Genomic DNA, 25,192 nt, shown 5'->3' on the forward strand with positions numbered 1-25,192 from the left:
GCTATGTTGAGGGTAACTTAGTATAGTGATAATGAAATGCATTAGAGTTTATTAGGCAGAAATGATTCATAATAATTTTTTATGTAATGATTAGGGGTTGTTAAAGCTAGCAATGTGGATGAATGTATTAATGTGTGGTTTCTTGAGTTGGAAGTTTGACCCTGTATCGATTTTTTGGATTAAAGTTTTTCTGTCATTTGAGAGGATAAGAGATGGTGCATGTTGGAAATACTGTAGTTGATTTTGCCATATTTAAAGGGATAGTTCACCCAAAAATTTGGATTTTTAGAAGAATATTTCAGCTCTTTAGGTCTATACAATGTAAGTGAATTGTGACCAGACCTTTCAAGCTCTGAAAAATCACATGAATGCAGCATAAATGTAATACATATGACTCTAGTGGTTTAATATATGTATTTTGAAGCCACACCTATTATATCTCTTCTGAAGATGTTGATTTAACCACTGGAGTCGTATGGATTATTTTTATGTTGCCTTTATGTGCTTTTTGGAGCTTGAAATGTCTGGTCACCATTCACTTGCATTATATGGACCTACAAAGCTAATATATTCCTCTAAAAATCTTTGTTTTTGTTCTGCAGAAGAATGGTAGGTGGTATTAGGGGGAGGGACATTTGATTGGACAAAAATTTAGATATGCCTGTAAGTGCAAGGTGATTTCATCAATATGTTTAGTCTATTTTCCCAGAAGAGGAATACTGTAAATTTGATCTTGTCAACTTTCAGGAGTGCACTAGCAAATAGATGGCCTCAAAACTAAAAGACTTGGACTAAAGCTATAAAGAAAAAAAAACATCCAATTTTGATATCATGGGGTCTTAAAGTTTAAAAGATAAATTGAAATCTAAATTTACATCTTAATGTTAAATCACAATCTTAAATCAAACTCCTGAAAATGTCTAAACCAAGAGCTCAGTGTTTAGCTGTAAGGCTACAGTGTCTTTCAGAAAAATGTGAATTGGAAAAGTAACTTTGCACCACGCTTTGTATGCCCTAGTTTGATGCCTGCCATTGCACAGGTCTCATTTGGTTTAACTTGGCTAACCACTGGTTTACGCCACCCAGGGACGACACCAATTGGCAGGTTAGCCAAATATTTAGCTCTTAATTTAATTTTAAAGGGGTCATATCATGAGAAATCAACTTTTCTTTGATCATTTGAGATTTTAAAAAAAGTGCTTAACCATTGGTTTCATTTATCAAAACCAAGCTGCAAAAATTGCTAGCCCTTAAATCTTTGGATTTCTGATGTTACCATATGACTGTCCACATCTATGACTAAATGACACAACAGTATTAAAAGGATAGTTCACCCAAAAATGAAAATTCTCTCACCCTCATGCCATCCCAGATGTGTATGACTTCCTTTCTTCTGCTGAACTTAAATGAAGATTTTTAGAAGGATGCATGAGGTTAGGTGTAGGCGGTTAAACTCCAGTGGTTAAATCCATATATTCAGAAGTGATATGATAGGTGTGGGTGAGAAAAAGATCAATATTTAAGCTTTTTTTACATTTTCACTTTCACATTCTTCTTTTTTTTTTTTTTTCGATTTGCATTTTTCTTGCATTCCGCCACTTACTGGGCAGTGAGGAGAATTTATAGTAAAAAAATAAAAAAAAAAAAAAGAAAATGACAGTTTCTCACCCACACCTATCATATCAATTCTGAAGATATGGATTTAATCACTGGACTCACATGGATTACTTTATGCTGCTTTAATGTGCATCTTGGAGCTTCAAAGTTCTGGTCACCATTCACATGCATTGTTTGGACCTACAGAGCTGAAATATTCTTCTAAAAATCTTTGTTTGTGTTCTGCAGAAGAAAGAATGTCATACACATCTGGGATAGCATCAGGGTGAGTGAATGATGAGAGAATTTTCAGTTTTGGTTGAACTATCCCTGTGTATAAGTGTATAAATGATTACTTTTGTTTTAAATAAGCTTTTATTTCATTATAAATGTCTGATAAAAAAAAAAAAAGTGTTTTTGAAAACTGAAGAACATTTCTGCTGCTTATTTGTATAAAATCTGGAAACTTGGGTGTTAATTTGAAGCTCACTGTATTGTACATTCAGCACCCTATAGGGGAAAGAGGAAGTAGACTTTAGTTATGGTAAATAATGTAAATGACGTGGGTTCTATTCAGCTGTGAATCTGCTGCAGGCAAACTGATGTTCTTTTAATTCTGATATTGTGGTCTTCAAGACGTAATAGAGCTTTTATTGAACTCTTAGTACATTTTTGTAAATGATGCAGTTTGCTTGAAAAAAAAATAATAGATAAGAACATATAGACTTTAATCAGCTTGGATGTTCCTCAGTCACATCGGAACATGTAAAAGTACATGTATTTAACTTCTTATTTTATTAGCATGAAAGTATTAAACTAATGCTAGTATTCTAATTATTCAGACAATTTAATAGCATTTTTCAGCAAAGTTCCATTTGGTTTAATATAGCTAATTAGGACAAGTGGTACAACAAAATTCACAAATAATAATAATAATTATAAATTGTATATTATTATAATTACAAATTATGTATTTGGAATGCTCCAGTTATTCGGACATTTGGAAATATTTACAAATGGCACATATGTTCAAAATATCGACCAAGTTCTCATTAACTTCAACTATAACATCAATCATCTGTGACACCTCCAGATGTTACTTTAGAAAACATAAAAACTCTTTTAATACAGTCTTATTTTACACATTAAACCTTTGTGTTACCCCAGGGAAAGTTCTGAGGCTTTCAGAAGTGCAATTTATTGGGGATTATGTGGAAGACTTATTGAGCCCCACACCATAAAGGAAAGCTTAGTGACAAATGAGACACTGCCGTCTGGAGTGGCAATGTAAATTGCACCTGCAAAACAGTGCAGGAGTCCGCGACGCTCGCTTATTGGAGAATTAGAGTAATATGTCTCCAAAAGCTTTGTGTCAGGCTGAACATAAGAAACAGAGTATTATTACTTAAGGGAAAACTCTGAATATTTGTATATGTAAGCCTGCCATATGATGTAAGTGTCTCAAACCAACAGGGGACCAATTCGTAGGTTTAGACACACCATTTTTGTCTATAAGATACACCACAGAGGACACGCTTTATTACTGTTGATGTAAATGGGAGCACAATGAGCCACAGTGTCAGAGTAGATTTATAGATCAATTATGGAGATCAGGCTTTAATTCAGGACAACACACCAGCCCAAAACACCAGTCTGTTGAGCTTTAACTAAATCACCTGCTGCACCTGCAAGGATGAATACATTGGACATAAAGCTCTCTGTCAAATTTGGTGGAAAAATTGAGGCTAACACACCCTCATTATTCAGGTATCCGATTCATAGGCATGTGCTAATGAGGGATTTTTGACATGCATAACTACATCAACCTGAGCGGCCCAAATTGTTCTTTTACCGAATTTGCATCTCATTAAATTGAATTTACTGGTGACTGTCATAATTTCATCTGGTAAAGCAGTAGTTTGATGGTAAAGGGCACAGAGCGATATGGAGACCTACAGTTACAGAGGTATGCAGGAGAGAGTGGTAATGATATTTCACGGAATGGCTTCTGATTTTTAAAAAGGAAGAATGTGCCGATTATCTCCATTTGAGAGGTGATTAGTTTAAAGGGGTCAGGAGGCTAATAAATGAATTACATCTCTGGCAGCTCTGTTCTCAATTATGTGCTAAACGTCTCGGGCGACTAATTGTAGGAATTTAATCTCACATTCCTGACCAGTCAGAATGAAAGATCCAGCTCTCTCTTCTCCAAGAGATAAAGCTGCTGTCATCAGTCCTGCATTGTACTTGCCTGAAAGCCAACCAACCACAAAATGCCTGACCACCACTTACGAGATAAGCATTAGCTAAGTTTACATAACACTAATGTAGCCACCGATAACCACAAAGGTTGAACCACAACATTACTCAGGGGAAAACAAATAAAAAAAGTACATGTGGGGAATTCACTGAGAATGAATTGAGTTAACGTTGTTTTGCGTTGTTTTAGCACCCGATTCACTTGAGTCAAATCTTTTGATACATTTGATTCTTTTGAATCATTTAAATCATTTGAAAAGCAGACTTAATGATTCCTTTAGTGAATCGCAAATTGTTTTTGCCTTGAAATGAATTTATGTTTTTGTCTTAAACATTATGAACTTTGTCAAGTACTGATGAAGTTGTGGGCAGTAACTCCAGTTTTTAATCATGAACTAATCATATGTGTAATTTTTAGCCATCCGTATGTAAATAAAATGCAGTTACCACTAACATTTAACCGAGGTACCGTATGTACTGTTTGAATCAACAATGACCCGATGTGCTCCTGAAAATTTCTAACAATAACATTTGCAAAACCCATTAAACCTAAAGCCATGAGATCAAAATAAACTTAAAGCCATTTACTTGTACTTTTGATACTTAAAGGGATAGTTCATCCTAGATATGTATTTTTTTTTCTTCTGCTGAGCACAAACCAAAATTTTTAGAATAATATTTCAGCTCTGTAGGTCCTCACAATGCAATTCAATTACATTTCAATCACATTTATTTCTATAGCAAATTTTAAAACAAAGTGCTTTACATAAAGTAAACATAAACAAACCATGCACCTTCAGAGAACATAAATACTATAGCAACACAAATAAATATAGTTACACACACTATACACAGTCAAAAGCAAGAGTGAAGAGACGAGTTTTCAAACGAGACTTAAAAACATCAACTGCGGTACAGGATCTGATATAGAGAGGCAAACTATTCCAAAGGTGAGGAGCTGTGACAGAGAAGGCATGATCTCCTTTCAATTGAATGGGTACCAACATTTTTAAGCTCCAAGATGCACATTAAAGTAGCATAAAAGTTATCCATAAGACTCCAGTGGTTTAATCCATGTCTTCAGAAGTGATATGATAGGTGTGGGTGAGAAACTAATAAAAATATTTAAGTCCTTTTTTAAAATAAATTTTGCTCCCTGCCCGGTAGGTGGCGACATGCATGAAGAATATGAATCGCCAAAAACAAAAGAAGAAGAATTTGAAATTGAACGTGGTGATTAATAGTATAAAGGGACTAAATATTGATCTATTTCTCACCCACACCTATCATTTCACCTCTGAAGACATGTATTTAACCACTGGAGTCAGATTGATTACTTTTATGCTGCCTTTATGTGATTTTTGAGCTTCAAAGACCACCTTGAACTTGAACGGCTGAAGAGCCAGATACCAACAGGTGATCCGCGCATTGGTATCTTTCATGCAGTGGAGCCATTGGAGTGGGGCGTGATCTGAGCAGAGGGTGAAGACCCGCCCCAACAGGTAGTACCGGAGAGTGAGGACCGCCCACATGATGGCGAGACACTCCTTTTCCATGGTGCTGTACTTAGTCTCCCTCAGCCAGAGCTTGTGGCTAATGTACAGCACTGGGAGCTCATCCCCCTCCACCACCTGCAAGAGCACGGCCCCCAACCCTCTGTCTGAAGCGTCCGTCTGCAAGACAAAAGGGAGAGAGAAATCGGGTGAATGTAAAAGTGGCCCCCCGCAAAGTGCGGCTTTAACCTGCGTGAATGCCTGTTGACACTGCTCCGTCCACTGGACCGGGTCTGGAACTCCCTTTTTAGTGAGATCAGTCAGTGGGCTGGTGACGTCCGAATAATTAGGCACGAATCTCCTATAATAGCCAGCCAGCTAGCCTCAGGAACTGTCTCACCCCCTTTTTGGTCTTGGGCCTTGGGCAGATCGCAATCGCCACAGTCTTGTCAATTTGGGGACGCACCTGCCCGTGGCCCAAGTGGAACCCCAGATCTCCACCCGCCCAATCGCGCACTTCTTGGGGATTGCTGTGAGTCCCACTTGTCGCAGCAATCTCAGAACCACCCTCAGATGCTGCATGTGCCGCTGCCAATCATTACTGTAAATGATGATGTCATCTAAATAGGCAGCGGCGTAAGCCGAATGCGGTCTGAGGATTCGGTCCATGAGATGCTGAAATGTAGCCGGGGCCCCAAAGAAACCAAATGGAAGAATCACAAATTGGTGTAAACCAAATGGTGTGGAGAAGGCCATTTTTTCATGGGAAATTGGTGTCAAGGGGATCTGCCAATAACACTTTGTCAAATCCAGTGTCGAATAAAATCGAGCAATGCCCAACCGATCAACAACTCATCAACGCATTGGGTATGCGTCAAATTTACTGACTTTTCAATAATCCACACAGAACTGTACAGACTCGTCGCTCTTAGGAACTAGAACAACCGAGCTAGACCAATCAATGTGGGATTCCTCTATTACCCCCACATTGAGCATTGCATCCAATTCTTCCCGGACAATTTTCTTTTTGTGCTCAGGCAGTCGGTAGGGACGGCTACGTACCACCACCCCCGGCTCGGTCTCAATGTGGTGCTGGATGAGGTTCATACGACCCGGTAGAGGGGAAAACATGTCTGCAAACTCCTGTTGCAACTTGGCAACCTCTTCGAGTTGATACGGTGAGAGGTGGTCTCCGCAAGTGACCAGGGTGAAATAATTGTGTTTTGTATTCACCTCCGGCCTAAGCTCCGCCCTCTCCGGAACTGCCATAGCCAAAGCCACAGGGACCGCCTCCCTCCACAATTTCAGGATGTTGAGGTGACATATTTGACATGCGCCCCCTCTATCGGTTTGCTTAACCTCATAATCAAGATCCCCCACTCGTCATGTGACCACAAAGGGTCCTTGCTACTTGGCAAGTAATTTGGAGCTCGATGTGGGGAGTAATATGTGTCTCCCGGTGCAAATTCCTACAGCTGAGTTCCCCTGTTATACAGTCGGCTCTGTCGTTCTTAAGCTAGGAGCAAATTCTCCTGTGTTAGTTGCCCCAAAGTGTGGAGTTTTGCTCTAAGATCAGGAACATATTGAATTTAGTTTTTTTTGTTCGAAGGTCCCTCCTCCCAAGCTTTGCATATGACATCAACCACCCATACAGCAGCTCGAATGGGGAAAACCCAGTGGAGTCTTGCGGGACCTCTCATACTGCGAATAACGGGATTGAGCCATTTATCCCAATTTCTAACATCCTCGTGCACGAACTTACAAATCATATTTTTAAGGGTTTTATTAAATCGCTCCACCAGGCCATCTGTTTGTGGATGGTAAACGCTGGTGCGGATTGATTTAATGCCCAACAATTCGTAAAGCTCGCATAGTGTCCGTGACATAAAGGTTGTGCCCTGATCGGTGAGGATTTCTTTCGGGATCCCCACCCAGGAGATTATTTTGAAGAGTGCCTCCGCAACACAACGTGCTGAGATGCTGCGTTGAGGCACTGCTTCCGGATATCACATTGCATAGTCCACTAGGACCAATACAAAGTGATGGCCGCATACTGACCGCTCTAATGGCCCGATGAGGTCCATTCCAATTCTCTCGAAGGGGACCTCGATCAGCGGAAGGTGGCGCAATGGCACTTTTAGGGTGGCCGGTGTATTCACCAGCTGACATTCGTGGCATGCCGCACACCACCTGCGGACATCACCGCCAATGCCTGGCCAATAAAAACGGGCTATTAGGCGGTTCAGTGTTTTTCTTTCCCCTAGATGACCCGCCATGGGATTATAATGAGCCACCTGGAACACCATTTCCCAACGACTCCGTGGTATTAAGAGCTGGGTTGCATCTTCCTTTGTTTGAGCATCCTGCATCACTCTGTACAACTGCTTGTTTATAATCGCGAAATAAGGATATGAAAGTGCGACATTCGGCTGGAGTTGTTGACCATCGATCACTCTCACTTGGTCAAAGGCATGCTTGAGGGTCTCATCTCGCGACTGCTCCAAAGGGAAATCCCCTTAGAATGGGAGGGGCTGCAGCCTCTCCCCCCCTCACGTCATCTTGACGTGGAGCTGATGAAGACAGCCCCGGCTCCGCCTCCCCTGCCAGAGCATCACACATTTCACATCTCATCGCTTTAGTGCAGGACCCATCTGCGCATATTCCCTTTAATACATTCCTAAATTCAGGCCAATTAGTCCCCAAAATCAGCAGATGTGTGAGGTGGGAACTAACCATGGCCTCCACTCTATGTTTTGTTCCCCGGAATTTAATCACAAGGGTCACCACAGGGTAGTTGTGAATATCCCCATGCACACACTTCACCCTCACCGTTTTAGCTTTACCCAAAGCCTCGTGTTGAACCAAGTGCTGGTGGATAGTGGTTTGATTACAACCTGTGTCCACCAATGCTTGGTGAGTACCCCCCTTGACTCTTACCGGTAGCCGGTACGCTCCGGCCCGATCGGGGGCAGCCTGCGGAGTGTCGGGTATCCCCGCAACTCCAGCAGACCAGCCCAGGTGCCATGCCCGCACCCGTGTCTGCGGACACTTCCACCTGAAGGGGAGAGCGGCGGGGCACTGTCGATGCTGTGGGCGATGCAACACCCAAAGCACAAAGCTCTTTACTAACAACTTGTTAATCACATTACTCAAAAGAATCTTTTATTAGATTAATCAGCTATATCCGCAACACAGAATAAGAAGTAGGTTTTGGTGCTCAAATAAGGTACGTTAAAGTGAAGCACTGTCTAGTTATAGCCTACATGTAGTATTGTTTTTTTCATTCCGTATTTCCCCATACAAAATTTTTGTCGCATATTTGGCTTTAGAATTAGGTGCTGTTTTTGTGTTTAACAGACTTTTCCGGCATTATTCCCTGCTTTATCTTCATCTGAAATGAGCTGGCAGCATAGTGGGCAATTGCCTCTCGCCTAAACATAAATTAATATACATTATCGGTCGAGGCAGTGAGTGGTTTTGAGAAACCTGCGGCATGTGTAAAATAGATGTATGGCGCGTCGTCCTGGATGAGCATGTCTGCTAAGAAAATAGATAATAATGATTGCGGTGATTATAGTAATGATCTAATGTAACTGGATAATTAGGTTATTTGCCTTTGATAAAGACTGTCTCCAGATAAATAGATGAAGAAGCATTAGGCACAAGTTTAAAGTGATGTTTAGAAATCAGAAAGCATCATGTATCTTTTCCTCCCTCAGTTGCTCTTTCGTAGCCTAGAAGTTGAAATGTAACACAACTGAGACCTCCATTAAATATTAACTTTGTTTTTGTAGAAATAAAAATAGACACAAATGAGACAATTGTTGAAATACATTAAGAGGATATACCTTTAAAATTATTGTGAATTCAAAGCTGAGCTATTTAGTCTCGTATTTTTATTTTTTTTTTTCTTGCAGGCTTTGGTATCTTTCCTGCTGAAAAACAACAGCATTGCTTTTCTTAGCTATTTTAAGCTGGTATAGCTGGTGCCCAAGTGTCCAAAAACCATTCGAAAACCATAAAATTAAACCAGTCTGACCAAGCTGGGAAACTAACTAATCACCTTAGTCTGGTAGTCATTTATTTGGTAGACACTGATGGAGGAGACACGAGCTTACTTGGGTTTTTTTTGTTAGGAGACAAATACAAGAAGCAGGAGGCTTAAAAAGTTTCCAGTTGCATTCTAAGAGAAACAATTGAGATAATAAAGTGATTTTACTTGTGATTTTTCTTTCTTATGGAATCCTCTCTATAAAAATTACAGCCCTATCCCACTATCTCTCAGTGTTCAGAGAAATATTACAATCCTCTTCATTTGAACAGAAACGCTGATGATAATAATGGCGGATATGGTCAGAGCAAAAGGTCACTCACTGCCCCAAGGCAAGCTCATGGTGAATACCCATGATGTACTCCTCCGCTCTCACCCAGCACAGACTTCCAGGACCGCCTGCTGTACAGAGAGCTTTTTCTATTGCTCTCCACCTTTCTCTCTCTCCCTCTCTCTCTCTCGTTCTCTTCCGTTTCTATCAGCTGGGACCACAGGAGAGCCATTGTGCCGAGTGCAGACAGAGGCAAGATCAAAGAGAGGGGTTGAAAGACAATTTTTTTCTTATTAACAGCTACAAAAGCGAGGGGAAAAAATAGATACGGTGGCACCTCTCGGGAGGGGAGCATTTTTTGACCATTAGTAACATGCAGACAGCGGAAGGAAGGGCTCTGTGCATACTTCCTTGTTTGTTTTCTCTCTTTTACCTCCCAGACTTTGAAGCTTTGAATTTCTCACATGCATGCTGGGTGGTTTTCTGTCATGGGCAGTTTTATTGGTCACTCTCTTTTTTGCTGGTGGCTGTGGGTTTTTTGCTGTGGCACAGGAGAGTAGGGTAAATATCAGAGAAGGTCAGGGGGAGGAGAGGGGGAGGATGGAGTGATGGATGGAATGAGGAAGGAGAGAGGAAAGAGAGAGAGCAGAATGGATGGGAGCCGGGAGAAATGGAGGACAGGGGAAGAGCTGCCAATTTTGGCATTCGTCAGGGGTGGCAATCTTTAAAACAACATGAATTCAAAATTGACCCCATTTAAAGAGCCCCATTTAAAGAAGAAAAAATACTACATATGCATTTCAAATTTACAGTCTTTCTCTTCAGAAAAAAACTAAAAAATATTCATGACTCATCTTGCAATCAGGGGCGTATATACAGATTTTTGTCCGATCAAATGCTCTCTAGAATGAGAATGTTCCTTTGCCAAAAGCAAGTAGCAAATCATAAAATATGGTCAAGATGTAAACTAAATGCTATTAGCTATTTAAAAAAAGTGACAAGCCCTTTGATATGTCCCACCCAACTTGCTGTTCAATTTGAAATTCATCAACACAGGAAAGAAAATGGCTCATTAAGTGATTGAATGAGTTTTATTTATTTATTTATTTTTATTTTTTATAAATATCACTGGTCTTATTATTTATGATTCATCAGTGCATGTTATTCTAAAGAAACCAAATGTTTGCTTTCAAACAATTTAATAACTTTTACTTAATTGCTTAGTTATTGTTTAATATTATTCATTATATTCTGCTGGTAATCAAATCCCTTCAAGTGGGGGGAAATCATTTTAACCAATAATTAAGCAATAAACCTTTCACGATCCAATCAAATCCTTATGCATAAAGTCAAGTTCCGCCCTACATTAATTCCTAGTGATTATTCTGTTTCACTCGGAAATGTTACATTATGAACATTAAAATACATTGTCATTTTATGTTGTCTTTAAAGTCAACATGTAATTAAAATTGACTGTATTTAATAAATATACCTGGTCTTATTATGCATGATTTATCAGTTCATGTTATTGTAAAGAAACCAAATGCTTGTTTTCATAATCTATCATTCAAATATAATTACTCTCTCTGCCTTAATATTATTAACCAATAACTGTACAATTATTGGTTAATTTTATTTCCATCCTTCTACATGGCCTTGATTACCAGCAGAATAGAAAAGTAATTTCAAACTTTTCTTTTCTGCTGTTAATCAAGGCTATGAAGAAAGAGGGAAATAAAATTAACCAATAATCATGCAGTAAACTTTTCACGGTCCAAACAAATCCCATTGGATAAAATCAAGTCCCACCTACAATATTTCTTGTTCCACTGGAAATGTCACATTTTCGTTAAATGCGTTGTGAATCCCTTTTTTTGTTTGTTTTCAGTCAACCTGAAATCAAAATGTACCCTATTTAATTTAGTAATAAATGTCCCTGGTTTTATGCATGATTATGCATGATTCATAAAGGTATTTCTGAAGAAAAATAATTTATTTTCATAATAAAATTTTATAATTTGCTCTTAAACAACTGTACTTTTCTGCTGACATATTCAAGGCCATGAAGGGGTGGGGGTAGGTAACATCATAAAAAAAAATCACGGTGAATATCAAATCCTGCTAGATATTCGGTTTCACTCGAAAACATGTCACATTACGGAAGTTAAATGCTTTGTGAATGCCGTTTTACGTTGCCGTTAATTAAAGACACCATCAAGCCTGGCTTAACATACCCTCTCTCTTATTATATCTGAACATTAGGCTAAGTTTTTGTATGTGCATAATATGAGTGTGTGTGTGGGCGGGTTTGGGTGGTTTATGCGGACATTTTTTTTAGGTTTCAAACTGGTAATTACAAGGGTATTATACTATAAATGTGGTTATGAGGACATTTCTAGTGTCCCATAATTCAAATCGCTTAAAAAAAACATAATAAACTATGTTTTTTTTGTAAATGTAACATTGCAGAAAGTTTTTTGTGAGGGTAAGGTTTAGGGATAGGATTAGGGGATAGAATCTATAGTTCGTGCTGTATAAAAATCATTATGTCTATGGAGAGTCCTCATAATGATAGCTGCACCAACATGTGTGTGCGTGTGTGTGTGTGTGTGTGTGTGTGTGTGTGTGTGTGTGTGTGTGTTTGTTTGTTTTATTGCCAATCTATTTTTCACATCTATGACTAGAGAAGATAAGAGTGGGTAGAGAGTTATGAGGATCAAAACAACTACCCTTGAAGCCCCCAACCCCCTCCCCCCACACACACACACAGGTTCCCCTCCTGATAAACATGCAGTACAATCTGTCTTTTCTATCAAAACGCACAGCAGGGGTGGCATTAGCTCTAATAATTCAGTGCATCTCTGCTGCTTTTTCCCCTTCAGCCCTGAAGGAAGAGCACCCTTCAAGAACAAATGAAAGAAACTTCCAGATTGTGATTTATTTCATTAGGCAAATGAGATGTGTGGGCCCTCTGGCAGTACCGACCGACTCAAACACTGTCCACACTCTCTCTCCCACTTCCCCTGCCACCTCCTTTTTAGTTTTGATTTTCTCAATCTTCTAAACGTGCACAGAACGGCCAGTCTGGGTGTGTACGCATGTCCTTTTTTTGGCCGTACATTCACATCCATGCATATGTAGCACGTCACATCCAGTCAAGCTCCAGAATGACTGGAACTGAAGTGTTTGCCAGGGAACAGCTGTTGCTGTTTTAGCGCAGAGCAAAATGGCCGTCATTCAGCTCTATCCATCTAAGACTGGCCCAAAGATCTCCTCTCAATAATTTTGAATAAGTGCGATATAAAATGGGCCGTGCGGAGCTAGAAAATGTGTATATGGTGGAACAAAAGCCATCTTGTTTTGACAAAATGAAGTTTTTTTAAAGATTTCCTGTTTTAGTGGCATACCCAAAATTAAAGGCTTACAACTCGACAAGGAACGAGGAGGGTCAAGTGTTTGGTACCATCAGGGTTGGGGAGTAACGAAATACATGTAACAGGATTACGTATTTAAAATACAAAATATAGGTAACTTTATTCCACTACAGTTACAATTTAAATCATTGGTATTTAGAATAAACTTACATTCAAAAAGTATTTTGATTACTGAAGAGATAACTTTGCATTTTATTGTCATTTGATTCATTTAATATTTAGTCCTTTCAGATGGAAAATATTTATACATATAAATGATGCGATCCAAAGTGCATTTGAACAGCGGTGAAACACTTTCTTATGATGTGTTACATACATACAAGCAGACAGAGAAGTACGTTTGAAGTAAGTTTGGATCAGAAGAAATAGAAATAAACCTTGTGTAAATTATCAGCTTTACCCGAAGCTAAAATGCTATTTCTAGCCATTTTACATGCACATGTTATCAGGCACGATCATATTTGTTTATCAAGAAAATTCACGTTGGATCATAATTACTTTTTTCTAGTAAGACTTTTGATATTAGGGCAAAATTCATATGCTTGATAATAATTTTTGTATTGTTTTCCTGTAAAAATGTCTAAAAATCCTTAAAACAAGATCAATTTGATTTGTCTTGTTTTAGAAACAACACTGCATAAGATATTTCGGTTTTTCAGAGAATGTATTTTTAACATGTGTATTTTGTCTGCTGTACTGGCAGAGTTTTTATAGTCAAAACAAGTGAAAAATATCTACCAGTGCTGAAGAAGTAATCCAAAGTATTTAGAATACATTACCGACCTTGAGTAATCTAACGGAATACGTTACAAATTACATTTTACAGCATGTATTCTATAATCTGTAGTGGAATACATTCCAAAAGTAACCCTCCCAACCCTGGGTATCATTATAAAGAAAACTTCTTTCTGTGCCATTTGAGTCATCATTGAGTCATCATCACATGACTCTCTGCCTAAATATGGAGGACTATCACTACTGGCTGAAGCAATCTGAACCTAATTCGATTGGTTTAGCATTCAGGACTCTACAGCATTTCCAATTACTTCATTTGATCCAGGAAATCTAACATGTTTGTAGCCAGATAGATAGCAAGATGCCAGATAGCCAGATAATGTTTACACATTGTGCTTCATGTGAGTTATAAAATGATCTATGCATCCAATTACTTTGTGTGTGGGCTTGTTTGAATGATAATCGCCTCCTCTAAGTAATGGTATGTGATCTTTTCTAATTACTGTTTATTTTACGTTAAGTTATAAGTGTAAACGGCAAACCAGCTTGTGCAATTCAGCAAGATGGTCTATTTAAACTGTTGCTCTGCTATGACAGTTGACCTGAAAGGGAAAATTGACTGTAGAAGAGAGTTAACACTAAAGTCCACTAATGAATTGTGTTCTGAATTGCGATAATCCCCTTGAAAGAATGAGTTTAAACCAGCCTGTGCAGGTTTGATGGTCTTAGTTGGTTGAACCAGTTCTAGCTGGTCTTTTAGCCTAGTACATCTGGTGTTCAGCTGGTTTGTATAGTCGGCCAGCTGGTCTCCCAGCGAGACCAGCTGACAAGTGCCCAAAGCATGAGCCCCCAAAGCCCCTCTACAACCAGCAAACTATATCAACATCACCAGACTAGAAGCCATCTAGGACCAGCAAACCATCTTAGGCTGTTTTAAGCTGTATTTCAGCCAGGCAGTACTGCTTTGTTAATACAGAAAAACAGTTCTTCAAACTGTGGCTCCGGAATGGCAGTCTAGTAGAAGTAGATATTTTGCACTAATGCTTGCTAATGAATTGCATCCTGAAATATTTTCTAACATAACAACATGTGAAATTACATAGCTAGAAGTGTTTGCATGTATGTAGCTGTTTCACTTTATTTCCTTAGTGTTACTTCCGAATTATTGACGAACAACAACACAAAATAATGGTAATTTAACTGACGTGTTTGCCATGGAACAGCTGTTGCTTTGTTAGCACAGAACAAAATGGCCACCGTTCAGCTTTAGCCATCTAACTCTACCTGACTGGCGCCAAGTTTGCATCTAGATCTCCTTTCAGTTATTTAGAATAAGTATGGAGTAAAATGGGCCATGCAGAGCCAGAAAAAACATGGATCTTGTCTGAGCAAAATTGGACATTTCACTTCGACAGAATGAACAGAATCACTGGGCAGTGCTGCTTTTTTTATTGAGCCGCAAAAGGAAAAGGCAGACAGTAAGAATTTAGGTCCTGCTATTAGTATTGATCTCTCTTTCTCTTTTGTCTCTTTTCTCACCAGGTTCTCCATCAGTGAGAGGGCGTTAGGGAAGGAGTGTCCCACATTGAAGTGCCCGCTGACCGCCCTCCCCCCACCACCCTTGCTTCGTCCACAGCATGGCTCTCTTTCTCTGGATCCTCCTTACCTGCACCATCACCCTCAGCAATATTGGCCCCTCCACACAGGGTTGGTAGCCCACCCATTCCTCTTCATATCAATGCATAATGAGCCACTGAATTTGAGGTTGTGGTATGGAACTTCTTAAGTCGTTTTCAAACTTAGTACATTTGCTTGATTCTAGTAACATACTCTATGCTTTTATGCAAATACAGACACAAGTGCTTCGCTAACACATTGCAAGGGCTTGGTCATGTTGTACATACTAAACATTTTTGCTTTACTGTGGCGGTAACAGACGTAAGAGCTCAAGGAGGCGATAGAGTTGCCTTTAAAAGACTGGATGTTGGATCCAATTAAATGGGATGTGTTATTATTCAGCTTAACTAACATGCTTAGCAAGATATTCATACTGTTACTCCACCATGTAGTTGACCTGAAAGAGACAACTGACCATAGAAGAAGTTCAAGCGCAGGGTGGCGAACTGTCCCATATTAGCCTGGATGTCTCGTATTTTAGCCGAAATGAAGATGTCCCATACAGGACCTCTATTGTTCCTTATTGAGGTGGCAAAATGGTGAGCTTCCCTGATCGTCAGCCCGGCAAAATGTCTTGGATTGAAGTGCATGGCGAAAAGTTAGCAACCAAATTTTGCGGCCCATGCAGCTACGCAGAAAACACAAAGCAACAACTTGTGAAATGGAGCTTGCATAGCTAGAAGTATTTTCAGTTCGCGTGGTTGCGTAGAGTATATTTTGACCCTATATGCTAACAAGCATTTGACTAAATTTTAATACAACAAACAGTGTTCATTTTGCCTTATGTAGTGTTGCAACCAAATTATTGGCAAACATCAATGTATAATATACATAAACAATAGCAGTTCACTTCGAGATTTCATTCACATCAACAATGAATCAAACTTTTTTATGGGTCCTCAGTATGAGCCTTTATGTGAACAAGCTGTGGCGAGCAGAGAGGAGAGAGATCAGAGATGTTAATAAATATTTTATGTTTGGATGTTTACCCGGCTCCCGCTCCCTCCTTCATAAGAAAGGCAGGGGTTTGCCACATTGCTGCCTAGTGGTGCTGGAGCAATTCATCATCTGGCACCGAAAGGGACGGCTGAGTGGGTCCAGTGCAAATCGCCCGGCGTCGCTGACGGAGATAGTCCAGCTGGCTGATGACCGTTTGGAGGCGTATTCAGGGGCCGGCGAGCCCTCTTCTCTCTCTCTCTCCTCTCTCTCTCTCTGCTCTGTCTCCTCTCTCTCTCTTCTCTCTCTCTCTCCAAAATCCCGGGTTTCGGCACCAATGTGGCAGACCTCTGCCTTTCTTATGAAGGAGGAAGCGGGAGCCGGGTAAACATCCAAACGTAAGACATTTATTAACACACACACTTTTCAGTGTCACACATAACGGTGTGCTTTTAAGCACCCCCTCAACATAGACACACACAGACAGCTTCATGCATCTCTCTCTCTCTCTCTCTCTCTCTTCTCTCTCTCTTTCTGCGCTCTCTCGCTCTCGCTCTCTCGCTCTCTCTCTCTCTCTCTCTCTGTCTCTGCTCGCCACACAAGCATTTTATTGAATTTGAATATGACGAACATTGTTTGTTTCAGTGTTTGTTTGTATACTTTATGTAGCAGTTCACTTCGGTATTACATTCACATCAACAACTTATCGAACTTGATTGTGGTTCTTTGATGCAAACAGAGTTCAAAAGATGACTCTCATAATGATTAAAGAAACAATAAAATTTGGGTCCACATCAAAACGTCTAGTTTGAAAGCATGTGGATGTATTTAAATGTGAATGCATTTGCAGTCTGAAGAAGAACGATGCTGCGACTCATGCAGCAATGTAAATAATTTATTTGGTGTTACTACCAAATTGATGGTGAACAACAATGCATAATGTTCATAATCAGTAGCAGTTCACTTCGGGAATGCATTCACATCAACAATGAATCAAACTTCAATATGGTTCTTTGATGAGCACCTGAGTTCAGAAGTCAAATATCACGCTAATTAAAGAAATTTTCGAAAATGTCGAATTTGGGTCCACATCATAATGTCTAATGTGAAAGCAGCAAAAGTGTCTACTGCATGTGGATACTTTTAAGTGAGAATGTATTTGCAGTCTGATATTAAAAGCTGACATATGTTGGTGTCCTATGCCCGTATAAATAGGGCAGTGTGGATTTGTTTGAGTAGACAGTGTGTGTAAGTGTGTATGGTTGATGGAGAGGTCCATGTGGCAGTAGAGCTGGTGTGCATGTGATGGGCCTAAGGACTGGGGACAGAGGGAGGTAGTGGTGGTGGTGCCCTTCCACTTTGACACTATCGCACCATCTGCTGCTCTACGGGGTCCATGCCAGACCTAGAGAGAGAGCGAGTGAGCATGCAGAGTTTGCTTGTCCAGGTGTATTTGGTGGCCGCTGTATTTCCTGTGTTTAATTTGCCTGCTTCTGCTGCTGTGAATTGATGTGATGTACTCAGTGTTCCATTGAACCCGTTTTGGACCCGGGCTCCGAGCCGCTTCATCAATGTGCTGTATGTGTGTGTATGTGCATGAGTGCCTCCAGCTGTCTCTGTGACCTGGCTCTGAATTAATAATGCATTAATAATCAATTCAGTGTTATCAAGGTTGTGCTGCTAGCGCAGGCAATTTGGAGAAATAAGGAAGCCTTCGCTCCGCTATGGGTTCATTGATCGCATTGTGTTGTCATTAAAGCATGGCACAAATAACATACACTCACACAGAGCACATAATTCTGTTTCTCATTTCTGCTGTTCCTCGCACTCTCTTTTTCTCCTGTTCACCCTCTTAATAAATATACATCCAAAATTCTGAGAACACACTGACAAAGTGGATTGAAATTGGATTTATTTTATTTGATTTAAAACTGTAAATAAATAGAAAGTTGTAGGATTAAAAAAAAAAAAAATATCAAGACATTTAAGATTTGGCACTATTTCTAGGTTACTTATCAAATGTGTTCACATTTGTGACATTGACAATGTTAGCTTCTTTGTACAAAAGGTCAGATTTGCTAGCTTCCATTGAATCACACAACATGCTTTTGAAATACTCTCCGATCATGCTAGGATAACATGGATCATCAGGTTTTGCACAAACTTGTGGAGTCCATGTCAACTCAAGTGCATGTTGCCATTAAAGGTGAAACGTGTAATTTCTGCACCACTAGTACAATCACCAATGATTGTTTTAAATTTAACCTATACATTTATACTAAATATAAACTTATAAAACTAGAAAACACCCTATTTTCTATAACTGACTTGAAATGCCTTCTCAAGTCAATTAATGAATCATTTATGTGAACTAGTTTATTTACATGAACTGTCCAAATGAACTGATTCACTTACAAATGATTTGGATTCCCAGTGGTGATTACTCCCTCAGCACCATTGCTTGCCTGTGCAATGTGACAAATGATGCGTTTTGTGACACTACACTGCTACACATAGGAAAGTGTAACTTGTTACTGGAAAATCTAGACTATTGTTAAAAAAGCTGAGCTACTATTACAAAAATTTAGTTAGTATTGTCACTACTTTTAGTTACTCCCCTACACTGGGTTTCAAGCAAGTTTCCTGAACACTCCCCCTTCCTGCCAGTGGTTAGAAAGCAGATAGTCCTGCTTAAACTGCTTAACCCTTTAAGCTCGGATAGGCTCGATTGTCAAAATATTAATAACTACAGCCTTGACAAACACAAAATATGTATTGTTTGAAAGCTTAGAAGCTCTACTTTCTAATGCATGTAGACATTATGACCAAAACTGAACAAGTGCTTTCAAATTTTCAGACAAATCAGAAGTGTTCCGTTTTGATTATATATATATATATATATATATATATATATATATATATATATATATATATTTTAGGGGTGTAACGGTACACAGAAGTCACGGTTCGGTACGTACCTCGGTTTTGGGGTCACGGTTCGATATGAGTTCGTACAACTGGAAAAAGCAACAAATCCCAAATGCTAGGTTTCTTTTCATTTATTTTTAAGAAATAGTAGTGCAAATTACAGTTTGTTCCACCTAGCAGCATTTAGTTCCCCCTGAGGTAGTTGGTACAGTACAGTCTCCTTTAGTGTATTATGCACTAAGCAGTAAACAGAATGCACTCTTGCATAGGTCATATTTTTTTGTAGGGCTGATAAAAAACAAAAGGTATTTGGTCACAATCAGCTACAAAACTGAAAAGCATCTCTTTTGTTATAAAAGTACAAAATAAATAGAATAATGAAAAATAAAACTTGTACATTTGGAGAAGGAGTGTTACAATTTGTTCCACTTAAACTATATGTTGTTTGTGTATTTGCCAATTGCCTGGGTAATGACTTTGACCCTGTCTGCTCTCACATCTAGAGGCTGGTTAAAAGCTGCAGGTTTTTGCACTCCTGTCATCTTTTTCTGCCTAGCTCCGGTGATTGGCACATCTGGGTGATGTCGTCTGACGTATTTCCACTCACATACCGTACAGCTGCTTTACAATGCCGACACACCATCCTCGTCCTATCTACCACTCGCTCTCCACTGCTGCCGTAGTTCACTGGGAACCCAAAACTTTCCCACACTGCTGATTTAAAACAAGTAGGCGGGTCTACGAGCTCTTGCGTATCATCTGAACTCGCCATTCTTCTTTTGGGTTGATGCGTAGATGGTGTCAGGTGTCATCTTCTTCTGCTCTTTTTCCTGTTGTGGCGGTTAGCAAAAAGCATTGCATTACTGCGCGCACCCCCTTCTGGATTGGTGTGTGGATCGCCTGTGACTGACTCAGATGTGTTCTTCGTCTGACTGCATGTACCGAACCGTGACGTCTATACCGTGTATATATATACACACTACCATTCAAAAGTTTTGAAACACTTGCTCATTCTTTATTATATATTTTTTCTTCACATTTTAGAATAATAGTAAAGTCATCAAAACTATGGAATAACATAAATGGAACTATGGGAATTATGTTGTGACTAAACAAAATCCAAAATAAATCAAAACTGTTTTATATTTTAGCATCTTCAAAGTAGTCACCGTTTGCCGGGGGGCAAAGGGTGACTACTTTGTATAAATTCTGCACCTGCATTCCAATCTATATCTTGATGTAATCCTTCCTCATGATCATGCAGCGTGTTTTCATGAGCTGTATGGGAGGCTAAACAAAAAGTAAAAATGTGACGAGACTGCGTTATACCCAACAGACTCGTGCAACGCGTGCAAGCCATTCGTGCATCACGAGCCGACAGCGCTTCACTTTCGGTTAATCGCACGAGTAAACGCTCCCGCTTTGCTTTTGCTTCGGCCAGGCTGCGCGAATGACAGCCTACATTCAGTGTATCATTTGTTTCTTTTTACTTTCAGAACAACACGTGATGTATTAAGGAAAACACCACTATTTATCCTTGAGATTTCGCATAGAGGTACACCCTCCTTAAACCATGGTCACACTCAAAATTACATTAAACGATTAAAAGAGAAAAGATTGTACAGCCATTGACCAGGAAAATAAAAAATGGCACTACATGTCAAAAAGGTTGCAGACTCCTGATTTATATCATTACATTTTTTTTTTTTAAGTTTTCTTTACAATTATACCAAACACTTGACCATCCTTGTTTGTTTTTGTAGAGTAATAAGCCTTTAGTTTTGGGAATGCCAATGAAACAGGAAATCTTTAAAAACACCCTCTGAGCTTAAAGGGTTAAACTCACACCATTGGTTGATCCAGTGTTGCTACAGGATGTTTGGCTTGACAGGATGCTCAAACAAACAGAGCAATGTTTTAATAGTGCCACAGTGTTCACACTTTTGGAAAGTGTTTTAGCACTGAAAAATAAAATTGCATCACCTTTAAAGCAAAACATACCAAATACTGAGAAATTCTGAAATTAATATTTCGGTTAAAATTTTCACTCAAATCGTTTTGCTGATAATATAATTTGTAATTAAATAGTTTAATAAATTTTTAAAATATATATATTATACACACACACACACACACACACACACACACACACACCGATCAGCCACAACATTAAAACCACCTGCCTAATATTGTGTAGGTCCCCCTCGTGCCGCCGAAACAGTGCCAACCCGCATCTCAGAATAGCATTCTGAGATGCTATTTTTCTCACCTCAGTTGTACAGAGGGGTTATCTGAGTTACCGTAGACTTTGTCAGTTTGATCCAGTCTGGCCATTCTCTGTTGACCTCTCTCATCAACAAGTCATTTCCGTTCACAGAACTGCCTCACACTGGATGTTTTTTGCTTTTGGCACCATTCTGAGTAAACTCTAGGGACTGTTATGTGTGAAAATCCCAGGAGATCAGCAGTTACAGAAATACTCAAACCAGCCCATCTGGCACCAACAATCACACCACCGTCCAAATCTCTGAGATCACTTTTTTTCCCCATTCTGATGGTTGATGTGAACATTAATTGAAGCTCCTGACCCGTATATGCATGATTTTATGCACTGCACTGCTGCCAAACGATTGGCTTATTAGATAATTGCATGGATGCTTGTTGGTGCCAGATGGGCTGGTTTGAGTATTTCTGTAACTGCTGATCTCCTGGGATTTTCATGCACAACAGTCTCTAGAATTCTCTATATATACTCTATCGATATATATATATATATATATATATATATATATATATATATATATATATATATATATATATATATTTTTTTTTTTATTATTATTTATGAATCACTTTTCCTGTTTAGAATGTCCCCAAAGTGTGGTTTGTCAGATTTAGCTCACTTTTTTGGGGGGGTGGGGGGTGACAATGTACACACACACATGTTGGTTTAGCTATGCTTATGAGGACTCTCCATAGACATAATGATTTTTATACTGTACAAACTATAGATTCTGTCCCCTAACCCTAATCCTACCCCTAAACCTAACTCTCACAGAAACCTTTCTGCATTTTTACATTTTCAATAAAACATCGTTAAGTATGTTTTTTAAGCAATTTGAATTATGGGGACACTAGAAATGTCCTCATAAACCACATTTATAGTATAATACCCTTGTAATTACCAGTTTGTAACCTAAAAAAAAAAAGTCCTCATAAACCACTTAAACCTGCCCACACACACACACACATACTTGTGTATTTTTACAGTCTGATTCCTTCCCTTCATGTGTATAATGTTATAACACTCACTCCTCCATCTGGTACTCTCACAACTCACTCTAACACTCTCCACAGCATCTCATATTTTTCTAATATTCACACTCCAAGGTCTGATACTCTCACACCTCTATGTAACTCTCACATCTCACATTATATCACTTCTCAGTCTGATGCTCGCCCCTTGATTTCGCACTGCTGAATTGCAGTAGAATACTCCCACTCTGCAGCCTAGTACTGTCATGCTTCACTCTAATGCTCACTCATTTTTCAAATAATCTCCCTCCAAGACTTAATTTATGGCTTTTCTGTTGAGTGAGACCTCTAGATGTTGAGTGACACAAATTAATGTCGAACACAGCTCAATTGTGTTGCCGGGAGTGTGGATGGTTTCATGCCCCTTTGAAATGTCGTATGGTGTGCAACACTGCCAGAGACTGTCTCAGTGTTTGATTGGTTAGCTGAGAGAAAGGATTTTTTATTTTTTATTTTTTTTTTTTTATTTGAACTGTTTAAGTCGTTGAAATTCAATGTGAATTGCCATTAGCAGTTTCCATTTTACTTCTGTAATCTGACATATTTCAGAGTGAAACTGGATATTTAATGAGAAAAATATAGTATGGTGGGGATTTATTTTGATCATCAGGAATTGATTGGAATCATAAAATGTGGGCATTTCATACCAGAATAAAGCCAGTTGGCCAGAGGAGAGAGGTTGACATTTGAAAGGGATTTGTGACGTCAACCAAAAAGAAAAGTTCTTTCAGAGGTGGAGCAACTTGCACCAATTAATTGTGTGCAATAAGACCAGAAATGTGTTTAAAAAAAAAAACAGGGTCAATGTGGCTTTCATACTGAATTAAAAGTTTATTTTTGGCCTTTACACTAATATTATTATATAGAAATTATAGAGATGTCAAGAAATTATAGTGACAAAATCAATAAATCCATTAAGAAAAGTGAGACACCCCGCCAAATATGGAAACATAAATTAGACTTGGTAACGCCACAGTCCAATAGTATTATTTCCTAGATTTGTTTTAAAGCTTGTGTGTATTAAATACTCAAATCTGCAGAGACAGCTTAAGTATAAGAAAGTCATTAGTAGGTAGATTTTCTTCAAGAGTGTATAATCCCTATGGCTCTGTGGCGCTTTGCCAAAACATTGCTCTGTTTGTTTCAATGGCCCGACATGTCAACTTCTGGCTCAACCAAAGGTGTGCGTTTGGTTCTGGGACTACCTGTTTTCTGAGCAATGGAAGACGGGAAATGTTTTGTAAACCTGATATTATTTTAGCAACTGCCTGATGGCTAGTAGATACAGTTGTCAACAAATCATTTAGTGGAGACGTGGTTAAGGGTGGAGGAAACAAATTGTGGGTACATTACTTACCTATTCATTTTTATTTGTAAAATTAACCTCCTGAGACCAGACTGTGACTGCTGTGCATTTTCCATTTCCCTTTTTGATTTGTAACTAGTAGTACCTAATAAACAAGCAAAAAAAAAAAAAAATGCTAGAGCAAATAGTTTTCCTAAAAATTGATGGCCACATATGTGGGCAGCAGGACTAAGTTGTTTTTTAAATAATAATTTAAATTTTAAATACTAAGCATAGAATTTGTATTTATTTTTTTCCTCCATCAAATTGTTTATTATGTTTCCAGGAGTGTTGGTTATTCGTGTTTTTGAGACGTTGCAGACATTACATCAGAAATTAGCTAAATTAATTCTGATTCAAAGTAATGTCCAGCATCATCCAATCACTGCCAACCATATTAAAATAAAATGATACATTATATATTCTGAATCTATATATGGATTACCATTGTCCCATGTCTGCCAAAAATGTTGAGTGGTCCAAACATCATGTGCAGCCTGAAACTGAACTTCTGATAGGAAGTTTGGATTGAATGCACTTGGCTGCATACAGAGCTATAGGATGATCCCTTGCTCCCTATTTAATGAATGACTTAACCTCCAGTGTGCTGTCCGTCAGTTCGAAATGCATCTTATTTTCATCCTAGCTCCATATAAAGCCTCTGAAAGCAACATTGTTCAGCTTTTGAATTAACCTATTGATTCTCAATGTGAAAATGCACAGTAAATATATAGGAATGCATTAACTAATGTTAATAAATAGAAACGTATTGTACAGTGATAACAGAATAAAATATTATAAAATGTATATTAAAATGAAGCAAAATGAACCACAGATGTGTTAATGTTAAAATGTTTTTTAAACTTTTGAGGGAATTATGTCGCAAAATCCACGTATGTGGATATCATGTTTGTCACAGTCTGTCTCCCTCACGTTCTTCAAGGACTCTTATTTTGAAGTTTTCCCTCGCACTACATCTCCCATGTTTCACTGCCCTCATCACTTCCATCTGTTCCTTATTATCCTCACCTGTCTTCCATTCCCTCATTTAGCTCCTTTTGTATAAATTATCCTCTTGTTTTGCCCATTCATTTGTCAGTCCTTGAAGTGTTACGTTGTGTAGATGAAGTGTTATGTTTAATGGTTATTTTG

At 38.9% G+C, this 25,192-nt stretch overlaps 1 protein-coding gene across 2 annotated transcripts in view; it reads left to right on the plus strand.

The window, feature by feature from the left end:
- Nucleotides 1–25,192, plus strand: part of LOC127451629 (adhesion G protein-coupled receptor L1-like) — a 253,493-nt gene that overhangs the window by 85,845 nt on the left and 142,456 nt on the right. For both annotated transcript variants that reach the window (XM_051716451.1, XM_051716452.1), the window contains exon 2: nt 15,382–15,546. In XM_051716451.1, coding sequence (XP_051572411.1) covers nt 15,477–15,546 — 70 coding nt within the window. In that variant the 5' untranslated portion in view covers nt 15,382–15,476. The remainder of the gene's footprint in view (nt 1–15,381; nt 15,547–25,192) is intronic.

Source organism: Myxocyprinus asiaticus, chromosome 14, assembly GCF_019703515.2.
Source record: "Myxocyprinus asiaticus isolate MX2 ecotype Aquarium Trade chromosome 14, UBuf_Myxa_2, whole genome shotgun sequence".
Taxonomy (NCBI): domain Eukaryota; kingdom Metazoa; phylum Chordata; class Actinopteri; order Cypriniformes; family Catostomidae; genus Myxocyprinus; species Myxocyprinus asiaticus.